The following is a 12,298-nucleotide window of genomic DNA, read 5'->3' as shown; positions in this document are numbered from 1 at the left end:
CAATAGCATACTGTCTTGGTTACTGTTGTTTTAAAATACGTCTTGAAGTTGGGTAGAGTCATTCCTCCAGCTTTGTTCTTGTCCTTCAAGATTGTGTTAGCTCAGTCTTTGGTCTCTCCAGGCAAACTTTGAATCAGCTTGTCAAAATCTACCAGCTTGTCAAAATCTACCTTGAGATTTTGATTGGAATTGCATGGAATCTATAGATTATATTGGGAAGAACTTAGATATTGACAATATTGTCTTCCTACCTATGAACATGCAATATCTCTCCAATTATTCACTTCTTGATCATGTTGATAGAAGTTTTGTAGTTTCCCTCATATCATTTTATACACATTTTGTTAGATTTATATGCATTTCATTTTTGAGAATGCTCATGTCAAATGACATTGTGGTTTTAGTATCAAATTCTATGTGTTCATTTCAGGTTCATAAGAAAGCAATTGCCTTGTATATATTATTGCTGTATCCTACAATCTTGCTATAATCACTTATTAGTTCCAGAGGTTTTTTGTTGATTCTTTAGATTTTCTCCATAGGTGATCATGTCATCTGTGAACAAAGACAGTTTTATTTTTTTCTTGCCAATCTTTATACTTTTACTTCCTTTTCTTGTCTTAATTGCATTAATTAGAGCTTTCAACATAATGTTGAAAAGCAATGGTGAGAGGAAGACATCCTTGTCTTATAGCTGATCTTAGTAGGAATTCTACAATTTTCTCACCAGTAAGTATGTTGCTAGCTGTATGTTTTTGGCAGATACTCTTTATCAGGTTGGGGTAATTTCCTTCATTTTTGGTTTACTGAAAGTTTTTATCATAAATGTGTTTTGAATTGTGTCATTTTTTTTTCTTGCATCTATGGGTGTATCATTTCACCTTCACAATAAATTTCTTGAGACTGATATTTTGCTATGTCCACTTCACAGATGGGAAAAAATTAAGCCTCAACAGTGAAGCAACTTGCCAGTACTGGTTCACAATTTCTGGTGGAACCAGGATTAAACCTACAGTTGTTTGAACTGCTCACAATACGCTGCCTTCCAGGGCATATTGTCTATGCTGACTCTGCCACTGAGGTAGTAGGAAAGTAGATTCCCTCAGGGTGAAGCTCAGCAAACCAAACAGCTGACTAGTATGAAGCTATATACCTATTTGAAATACAGATGGTTCTTATTATTCACAGATTCTGTATTTGTGAATTTGCCTACTTGCTCCCATTTATTTGTAACCCCAAAATCAATACTCAGGGAACCTTCATGGTCATTCATGGACTTGTACAGAGTGGTGAAAAATTGCAGTCTTCCAGTGTGCCTGTTCCATGTTGAGGGCAAACACTGCGACACTCTGCCTTCTTATTCTAGCTGTCATACTGTGGACAAGTGTCCTATTTGTGCTCTATTTAGTGCCAAGTTTTTGCATTTTGTGCTTCTTTTTTGGTGATTTCACTGTTACAAAGTGTAGTGTAAAGTTTTGTCTAGTGTTTCAAAATATAAGAAGGCTGAGATGTGTCTATGGAGAAAATACATGTGTTAGATAAGCTTCATTCAGTCTTGACCATGAAATCAGTGTTAATTAACAATATATTTTAAAATGTCTTTCAGTGGAAAGACATAAAACAAAATTATGAATCGACCAGTTGATGAAAATATTGTGACCAGAGGCTCACAGAAACCTAACCCTGTGTTTCTCATAGGAGCCATGGTTCAGGATCTGCTAATTTACTGTTTGTAGAGATTTTATAGACATAACGACCATGAATAACAAAAATCAATATAAAAAGTATAAAGTTTCATTGTTTCTGTAATGGTGTATTTATAGAAGTGACTTGTTGCCCTTGGTTGAACACTTCATGTGATGTGATATTACTGGCTTCAAGGATTCACCCATTTTCTCTAAACCACTGTATCCATTTCCTATTGATGCTATAACAAATCATGACAAACTTAATAGCTTAAAACTCGGAAATTTGTTATGTTATAGTTCTGCAGCTCAGAATTCCAAAATGGGTGTTACAGGGCTAAAATCAAGGTGTTGTTAGGATGGTCTTCTGGAGTCTCTACGGGATTATCTCTTTCCTGGCTTTGTCCAGCTTCTAGAGGTCATCTGCAATCCTTGCTGTACAGCCCCGCATCAGTCTGACGGCCCTACCTCCCTCTGCCGGTTAAAAAGGACATCTGCGATTGAGGATGTCAGCTTGTAGGCCTATCGATTATTTACTCTGCAGCCCAAATTCACTTAAGTATAACACTGTGATGAAGTAGAAGGCATTTTTCTTTTCATCTTAGAGGAATCGCTGATTAGCCCCACCTTTGGGGGTAACACAGTGCTCTGGTACTTAGGATGCTTTCACTGTTGTCTGGTTTTTATTCTTGTTTCTAGTCCTCAGAGCCAAGTCAAACCATCTGTATGTCCAGAGAAGAATTTACGCAGAGGATGACAGAGATTGTTGGTTGGGGCACCAAGGAAGACTACGGAGAGCTCTTTGATAAAGTGGATGTGGCCCAAGATGGCTTCATTAACTGGGACAAGCTGACTTCATTTATATTGTTAACACTTTATGAGAAAGATGAACAATCCAAGGCAATGGTGGTTCCCCAGTGGAAAGACCTGGAGTTCCTCCCAGTGAAGCACAAGGACACCATTCAAAAAGTAATTTTCCTAAAAAGTTCAAGCCGTTATCTGACCATCAGTAAGGAAGGTTTATTAGGAATCTGGGGAGAGAATTTAAAGCTGCAAGAAACACTTCCCATCACTTCTGATGCCACCAGGCTTAAACACCTGTGGGTGACAAGTATGGTTTCTCTGGAAAATGTAAACAAGGTAGAAAGTCTTTATAAATAAATTTATTGCTTGTCAAAGGGAAAAATGATGGGACAGGGCTCCCGATCAATAGCAAATATATCACTAGCTGTGACAGAGCGCTGCATTGCTCTGGTACCTCTCATCTGGCCTGGAGGGAATGTGGGTAAAGCCAAGTGTGTTATTCCATTTCACAGACTCTCCTTTAAGGGACAAGGCTGATAGTGACTCAGATTCTTGGTTCCATCCCAAATGAGGCTATGTTGCATTATTAGCTGATAAGTCCCTTACAACTCTAATTTTTAACAGAGTCATGGATCTATATGCAGAGCTGAGAAGCTGCAGTGCAATTTCAGGAAGCTGCTTATCTGAATTTGACCATTGTACTAGTCTCTTTCTTAATTTTGATTGGTAGGGCCCATTCAGTTCCAATCCTCATATAAATATACCTATGAGAGAGAGAAAATACTGAAAGGAAAATAAGTTTGTGAGGGAAGAAGGTAGCTTAAAACATCATATCTTTAGCATTTTCCATTAAGCAGATGGTACATTTTACCATGAAAAAAATTGAAGCACACACATACAGATAATAGCATTAAGAACCAATGTCCATCCTTAGCCATTTCCAATTCACAGCCAATCTTTTTTCATCTACATTTTCCCTCTGTTGAAATTCAAAACATCCAATCTTTTAATCAGTAAATATGTCAGTATTTCTAAAATTCTCTCTTTTTAGCATAACCATAATACCATATCAGCAGCAATAATTCCTTAATATCATCAAATACCTAGTCATATACATCTTTCCTAGTTTTATGATTTTTTAAATAGTTTGTTAATTGTTTGACTGTTTGAATCAAGATCTGAGTAAGATCCAAACATGTGAATGGTTGATACATCTTTTTTGATCCACATGTTTTCCTCCGTCTTGTCTTTATTTTTGTATTTTTGTTGTTGGTGTTGCTGTTGATATTTTTTTTAAAGAAACTAATTGTCTGTCCTTTAGAGTTTCTGGTAGTGTGGATTTAGCAGATTATATTTAATGGGGAGTTGTTTAACAGGGCCACATGCTCCTTGTATTTCCAGTAAATTGTTAGTCAGGTCTAAAGCCTCGATGGTTGGTTTGTTTTGGAATAGATCTTCCTCAGTCAGGAGGCACAAAATGCCTTGTTCTTTCTGTTCTTGGGATGTTAACAGTTATTGCTTACTGATCCTACATCCATCAACTTATTAGGGGTTGCAAGATGATATTTTTTTTTTTTAGGGCCACACCCCGGCATATGGAAGTTCCCAGGTTAGGGTTTGAATCAGAGCTGCAGCTGCCAGCTTATGCCGCAGCCAAGGCAATTTGGGATCCGAGCCGAGTCTGCAATCTACACCACAGCTCACCACAACACCGGATCCTTGACCCACCGAGTGAGGCCAGGGATCGAGCCTGAATCCTCATGGATTCTAGTCAGATTTGTTTCCACTGTGCCACAATGGGGACTCCGGCAAAATGATATTCTGATTTCATCATTTCCTCTTTCTTTTTTGGGCCACACCTGTGGCAAACTGAAATTCTCAAGGTAGGGGTTGAATCCGAGCTGCAGCTGCCAGCCTACTCCACACTCACAGCAACGCCAGATCTGAGCCACATGTGTGACCTATGCCACATCTGGTAGCAGTGCTGGATCCTGGACTCACTGAGTGAGGGCAGGGATTGAACCCACATCCTCATGGATACTAGCCAGGTTTTTAACTTGCCGAGCCACAATGGGAACTCCCATTTCCTCTTTCTTTCTAAGCTGAAGGAATACCTCTCTAAAAAGAAATTTTCATTGTCTATTTAGTTGTCATGTATCACAAATTGTATAGCAAAGGCAGGATAAATGTCTAATTCTTTATGTGCCAATATTAAAAATAATTAGCTAGTTTTTCAAATATCCTCCAGAGATGAAAAAAGGGTACTACTATCATTACTGATGTCACTATCTCTGCAAACTTGTAGGTTTGAACTAATCTGATTTGTTTTAATGCACTGAGTTATCATTACATCCCCTAAATTGTACCATCTTTGGAGAATGGAACTAACACAAGTCAGCTTCAGAGTTTTTTCTAAGATAACCCTAGCAGTTTTCAAAGCTTCCTTGTTTCCTGGTATGATAAGATGTTCCAGAATCATTTCGTATATTTATTATATCAGACCCAGAGTCAGCCATTTCTCCAAAGATCCAGATTCTTTTAAGTGGGATGTAGTATGTTCTGCTGCTTATAACCGTAAAGGAGGATCGTCATGATCATTGGCTTCCTCTGTAACATGGCTTGCTCCAGTAACTCTCAAGATCACCACGAAGGGGATATTATTCCCACTTTAGTAAGGAAAGTCTGGGCAACGAGAGGTTGTGAAATTTGCCCCAGGTCACATAGTTTAACTTCTTTTTCAACCTGGATGCCCTTTCTTTCTTTTCTTTCTTTCTTTCTTTCTTTCTTTCTTTCTTTCTTTCTTTCTTTCTTTCTTTCTTTCTTTCTTTCTCTCTTTCTTTCTCTCTTTCTCTCTTTCTTTCTTTTCTCTCTCTCTTTCTTTCCTTTCTTCCTTTCTTTTTTTCTCTTTCTTTCTTTCTTTCTTTCTTTACCTTTCTTTCTTTCTTTTTCTTTCTTTCTTTCTTTCCCTCCTTCCTTCCCTCCCTTCCTTCCTTCCTGTCTTTTTAGGGCCATACTAGTGGCATATGGAGGTTCCCAGACTAAGGGTCAAATTGGAGCTGTAGCTGCCGGCCTACACCACAGCCATAGCAGCATGGGATCCGAGCTGCATCTGTGGCTTACACCACAGCTCACAGCAATGCTGAGTGAGGCCAGGGATTGAACCTGTGTCCTCATGGATACCAGTCAGATTCATTTCCGCTGAGCCATGACAGGAATTCCTCTATTTCTTTTTCTTGCCTAATTTCCCTGGTGAGAAACTCCAGCAAAATGTTGAATAGAAGTGGTGAGAGTGAACGTCCTCATCTTATTTCTGATTTCAGGGAGAGGACATTCAGGTTTTCATGATTAAGTATGATATCGGCTACTGTAGGTTTTTGTTTTTGTACATGCTCTTTATTGAGTTTCTTCCTGTTCCTGATTCGATGAATATTTTTATCATGAAAATGCATTGGGTTTTATTAAATGCATTTTTGTATCTATTGAGATGATCATACAGATTTTGTCCTTTAGTCTGTTGATATGGTGTGTTACATTTCTTGATATTTGTGTGTTAAACTAAGCTGGCATTTCAGGTGCTGGGAGAAAGAAATTTTCCTCTACCCTTCCAGGTTCTATTGGTTGATCTAATAATTACATTAACATGAGAGAGATTTACAGGGCGAATCAAATGAAAGTCTACTAACATTTATACATGGAAGGGACCTAGGAAAACAGAGTAATTTACACAATGGCCAAAGCCCTCACTTTAAGTACCATCTTTAGCTAAAGACAAAAGAGGATGTTGGGGTAGTGGTTTGGGATATCAAAGGGGAGGAAGGCAATTCACATGGAGATGGGAAAGCAAATGTTTGGTATATAAATGTTTGTTGGATCATGGGGAGACCCTGGGACTCACAGTCACCTGGCCTTTGTGGTCTTTGCAGATATCTCTGGTGATGGTTCTATTCCAGGAAGGGACCCTTTATATATATTCTTTAGGAAGCTAAGGGGGAGGTAAAAAGAGAAACTTCTTGAGTCTTCTCTTTTTAAAAAATAACCTAAATTAATCCTCATACCAAAGAGACATATTTTGAGGTGGCAAATGTTGCTTCCCTACACTGGTGCAAACATTACTTGTTCAGACTATAATCTTTTTTATATGTCGCTGGATACTCTTTGCTGGTATTTAGTTGAAGAATTTTATTTTTATTTTTATTTTTGTCTTTTTAGGGACACATCCACAGCATACAGAGTTTTCTAGACTAGGGGTCAAATTGGAGCTATAGCTGCAGGCCTACGCCACAGCCACAGCAATGCAGGATCTGAGCTGCATCTGCGACCTACACCACAGCTCAAGGCAACGCCGCATCCTTAACCCACTGAGCAAGGCCAGGGATCGGATTGAACCTGCTTCCTCATGGATGCTGGTTAGATTTGTTTCTGCTGAGCCACAACAGGAACTCCTAGTTGAAGATTTTTACATCCATTTTCATTATAAATATTGCTCTGTAGTTTTCTTTTCTTGTGTGTCTTTGTGTGATTTTGGTATTAGGAAATACTGGCCTCATAAAATGATTTGGGAAGTGTTCCTTCCACTTCTAGTTTTGGGAAGAGTTTGAGAAATACTGGGTTTAATTCTTTAAATGTTTGGTAGAGTTTATTAATGAAAAGCCATCCGGGCCTGGGATTTCCTTTGCGTGTTTTTGATTATGAATTCAATCTTTTTATTTGTTATACGTCTGCTGAGATTTTCTATTTCTTCTTAAGTTTAGGTAGTTTTTGCGTTTTTAGGCATTTATGCACTTCATTTCAATTATGTGATTTGTTGGCTTACAATCGTTTATGATATTATCTTCTAATCCTTTTTTATTTGTGTATGGTTGATGGTAATGTCCACTCTTTTATTTCTGAATTGAGTACTGTGTATCTTTTCTCTCTTTCTTTTCGTTGGGATAGTCTAGCTAAAGTTTTGCTAATTTTATTGACAAATTTATTTACCCTTTCTTAAATTGCTTTTAGGATTTTATCTGACTTAGAAAGGCTGCTTACAGAGTTTTTAATTAATTTCTGCGAAAGCCTCTGCTTGGTTCATAAAACATAGCTTGTAAAATTTCTCATATAATTTTGTGATGCTGTAGCCCTGTATGTCTTTGTTTTTCTTATGTGATTAGTCATCTAGTCATCTGGGAGTAGAAGAGTTGGTGGGTCTGTCAAGTGAGGACAGGGAAGAAAGTATATTCAAATGGGGAAAGTTTTTTCCTTGGCTAGAGTCCAAAGTTAGGATAAAGCCCACTTGTGTCATCCGGCTGTACTTTGGTGATACTGTTAAAGGACCCTCAGGTGAAAATGGCTGATTTGGTGCTAAGATTTGCATGTCTGCTTTTCATATTTATTTCACTAAATCTATCAGAGGTGTTTTATGACATTCTACTTTACTTTTAGATAGCTGTGGCTTTTACAAGTAAAGAGATTTGTTTCTATGATCTATTGTCCAAAGAAGAATTTCCTTGTCAGTATAGACTCCAAGGCCTGAAAGGAACACCAATTTGCATGGATTATTGGTATGACCCTCTTGATGCCAATGAGTCAATTCTTTCTTTTGGGGACATAACCGGAAAGGTAAGTGAGGGAAGGCTAAGGGTGAACACTCTGGATGTAATCATCCAACAGTAGCTCAAAATAGAAATAGAATGCAATGAATGTGACTTAATTGAAATATGTTGTAGATTATAAGGCCACATATCTTGGACATGAAAAAGATGGGTTAGGTCACAAGTCCATTTCTTATATATGAAAACCAGTCTTCACTGTGGTTTTCTTGCCTATTTTATAGTCTCATTTTCCTTATTTAGAAAAAAATATTTGCTAACTTTTTCACCATAGGGTGCTTAATCTATTAGATCTCAATGTTAATAAACATTTAATATGAAAGTCTAAATTTATCTCTCATAACTCTTTCAAATTTAGTATTCAGATTTTCATTCATAAGGTTTCAGGCTTCCCAGTAGTAGGCTCCTGGGAAATACTTGTTCCCTGTGTTATGTAACAAAGGGACAGATGCATTGTTGGGGGAAGCATTGAAACCCAGACATTGTATACAATGATTTCTATCTTCCTACCAAATTCCACCTGACCTCTGAAAAATTACTTCTTACTGAATGACAGTAGAATATGGCTGTGAATACTGAAGGAGTCTAATTTGACCAATTTCTTTTCATAATTGTGTAAGCTTTTCATCCTTACTGGTTTTAGTGACAAGTATATCAAAAAAGCAATCAAATAAAATATCCTTGGTAATTTTGCCTTACTAACCTTATGTGTAAGGTCTTTTTTTTTTTTCTCTTTTTGGGCCACAACTGCTGCATATGGAAGTTCCAAGGCAGGGGGTCAAAGCAGAACTATAGCTGCCGGCTTACACCACAGCCACAGCAGCACCCAACCCAAGCTGCATCTTTGACCTACCCTGCAGCTTTTGGCAGTGCCGGATCCTTAACACTGAGTGAGACCACGGATTGAGCCTGCATCCTCATGGATACTAACTAGTCAGGTTCTTAACCTACTGAGCCACAATGGGAACTTCCCATAATGTCTTTTCATATAACTGACTGCATCCTTTAAATAATATTAAAATTGCTATTAATTCAATATCCATTCTTTATTAGTCTTAAAGAACATAGAATCTTCTTGCAACAGTTACCCTACCTGTGCTTGTTTTTCTTTCAATCTCTCTCTCAAGGTTCAGGTAATTGCTTTCACAACAGCCTTGATTTCCCTTTTCGAGCGTCCGGCTAGTGCATGTGAAGATGAAGAAGCTACTGTGACCATTCACTGGGCAGAGCTGCTCTCTGGGTATCATAAATGTTGCTATACATTAGAGCATAAACTTCATCATGGAGATTGGGTCAGACAAGGTACTGCATTTAAACAGCAATGAAAGAAACAGTTACTTTAGACTTATACATTTATATTCTTTGATGAAAGTGTTTCACACACAATGTTCAAGTCTAGAAACTAATAATTGATTCCTTGGAGGTTCTGGCCTGGACTCTGCTATCCCCTGCACAATGTCTTCCCTTTCCATTGAAAATTTAAGCCTCATACAATTAATTAAAGTGAACTCTGCACTCAGGACATCTCAAGAGAGGGGAGAAAGTTGTCACAGAATCCATTTAACTTCAACCCAACTCTGATCCTAAGTTATTTCATCTAGTCACATTTGGGTCTACTGATCAAAAGAATTTAACAAGAGCCTTCAAAACACTCCTTTGCTTTCTTTATGTTCTTATGGGAAGTGTGTTAGTTTGACTGCCTTCAAGATGGGATCTTCTTTATTTTATTTTCTTTTTTCTCTTTTTTGGTAGAGTGATTGAATTGCTCTGATCCAGAGTACTTGAGTGTCAGTTCTCTATGTGATAGGATCGTGTCATAAAACAGCATCTGTAGACGGCCAGGACTTTCTTAAAACCTAGTCAACAATGAACTTATTACATTAGCAATATGCCTAATTTTTATAAAGTTTGCATCTGATGGTTCAAGATGCAAATATGCAATATCTATCCTGATATCTCCTTTGGTCCAGACACTAATGAGTATGATAATTTCTCTTTCTAAACTTCTATGTTAAATAATGCCCACTGAAAAGAATGGACACTGTTGATCTCATTGTTATATTGTAGGTATATTCCTAATATACTTTGAAAAAGAGATCCAAAAAATGGACCCAACGGTTGGCTTTTATGGTAATTTTTACCCTCTTTGAATTTTAGGGTTTGTAACTAATTCTTTAATGCATGACCCATGATAATAATATCCCATATGGTGAAACATGGGTTCTGCATTTTTTTCTTCAATATAAATCATACCATGTCTTTAGTCCCTTCTACCTATCCTTTAATTCTGGCATGATAGTAATAGTGGGAAAGACAAAAGATAAAATTTTTGGTCGTCCACTATGTGTGACAGGCACACAATTATGTGTTATGTTTTCATAACATGGAAACAAGAAAGTATTAGAAAGTGAAGGGAAGTATTACAGCTGTTTCCAAACAAGCATGATATTTTGATACATAAACCAAAGACTGAATAAACTACAGTAATAAAATTATAGTTCTTGAAATCTACTTGAAGCAAGTTCCCTGAAGTTTAGTTTATTATTTGCATTCCATGGGCTTAAACTAATATGAATACTGAGACAGCAGGTCAGATGAGCTCTTCCTTGTGTTTTTTGTGTGATTTGCAAACTTCTCAATTTTGGCTCTGCTCCTGGGTTCCTACAAATTTCTGTATACACATCACAATCCTGGTTTTGTCAAAATCCTCCCAATCCCAAAAGGAAATCTGGATACCTCACATGCAAATCACATTTATACTTAAAATTAAAATAATCTTCTTAGGGCAGGAAATATGTCCTTTATTCTCCTTAGTGTCTACTGTAACACATAGTACAATATTTCATATGATTTTCTTTTTCTTGCTGATTTTAAGCAATTTGATTGTGATGTGCCTTAGTTTTCTTGGTATGTGTCTTTATGCTAATTAGAATTCATTGAATTCTTGGATTATGTGAATTTACCATTTTCATTAAACCTGAAGATTTTTCTATTGTTGTTTTTTCTAAAGTGTTTTCTCTTTCTCTCTCTTTTGGGTCACGAACTCCCATTATTATATGTGAGATGCTTGACATTGTCCAACAAGTTATGGAGCTTTTTCATTTTTATTCAGCTGTTTTTTGAAATCATTGTGCTTTAGTTTAGTTAGATTTTATTTCTATGTCTTCGAGTTCCCGGATCTTTTCTTCTGAAATATTGCAAAGTGGTTTCAAACAGTGAATGAGGCCACCTCTATTGTCCAGGTGGGCCTGCATTCCCCAACCTGGTGCCTTGGTGGGGGGAACTTTGCAGAGACCTGTGGTATAGGCTGTGCCCAGTGAATCCTTGGCATGGGTGGGGCCACTGCCACAGCATGGACAGTGCCTGTGGGAGTGACATTACTCTCCTGGGTCTGGAAGGCAGATTATGAGACCAAGAGGGCTATTCTTTTTTATTTTTTTTATTTTTTATTCTTTTTAGGGCCACACCCATGGCATCTGGAAGTACCCAGGCTAGGGGTCAAATCAGAGCTGCAGCTGCCAGCCTATGCCACAGTCACAGGAATGCCAGATCTGAGCCGTGTCCATGACCTACACCACAGCTCATGGCAATGTTGCATCCTTAACTCACTGAATGAGGCCAGGGACCGAACTCACATCTTCATAGATACTAGTCAGGTTCATTACTACTGAGCCACAAAGGGAACTCCCAAGAGAGCTATTCTTGAGCCATTACGTTTAATGGAGTTTTCCCTGTTAGGTTTTGAATTTACTTGAGACTGATAATATCATTTTTTCTTTCTTCTTTCTCTCTTTTGGAATGGGAATGCCTATCCCACACCTGTTCTACCATTTTGTTTTGGAAGCATATAACTGGTTTGGTTTCACAAGTTCATAGCTTGGAGAAGAATTTGTCTCAGCTGTGTATCCTGAGTCTTACCCATGTCTGATTCAGATATTTAAATCAGATTTCAACATAGACTTTAGAGTCATTGTTGGAGTGAGTTAAGACTTTGACGACTGTTGAGACGTATTTTACTTGTGAGAAGGACATGGATTTGGAAAGAGGGGCAGAGGCAGAATGTACAGACTGGATTTTTGTGTCTCCTCCCAACCAAATCCATATGTTAAAGTCCTAGCAACCACCTCCCCATGATGGTGTCTTTGGGAGGTGCTTAAGTCATGAGGGTGTATTTCTTATCAATAGGATGAGTGCCCTTATAAAAGAGAACCCAGAGAGCTC

At 37.8% G+C, this 12,298-nt stretch overlaps 1 protein-coding gene across 9 annotated transcripts in view; it reads left to right on the top strand.

Moving 5' to 3' along the window:
* WDR49 (WD repeat domain 49) overlaps positions 1–12,298 on the top strand; it is a 149,383-nt gene that overhangs the window by 24,705 nt on the left and 112,380 nt on the right. For 3 of the 9 annotated variants that reach the window (XR_014824263.1, XM_021069758.2, XM_084990228.1), the window contains exons 3-5: positions 2,385–2,825; positions 7,911–8,087; positions 9,205–9,379. Coding sequence is in view for 6 of the 9 variants with exons in the window: in XM_021069758.2 (XP_020925417.2) it covers positions 2,385–2,825; positions 7,911–8,087; positions 9,205–9,379 (793 nt within the window). In the remaining 3 variants the exon portion in view is untranslated. The remainder of the gene's footprint in view (positions 1–2,384; positions 2,826–7,910; positions 8,088–9,204; positions 9,380–12,298) is intronic. The other 6 variants (XM_021069761.2, XM_084990231.1, XM_084990230.1 and 3 more) reach the window with 3 other exon arrangements.

Source organism: Sus scrofa, chromosome 13 (assembly GCF_054392235.1).
Source record: "Sus scrofa isolate SSC_HxYL_T2T_F1_AM1 chromosome 13, Sscrofa_HxYL_maternal_Yorkshire_Landrace_v2.0, whole genome shotgun sequence".
Taxonomy (NCBI): Eukaryota; Metazoa; Chordata; class Mammalia; order Artiodactyla; family Suidae; genus Sus; species Sus scrofa.
This window is presented reverse-complemented; position numbering and strand designations above follow the sequence as displayed.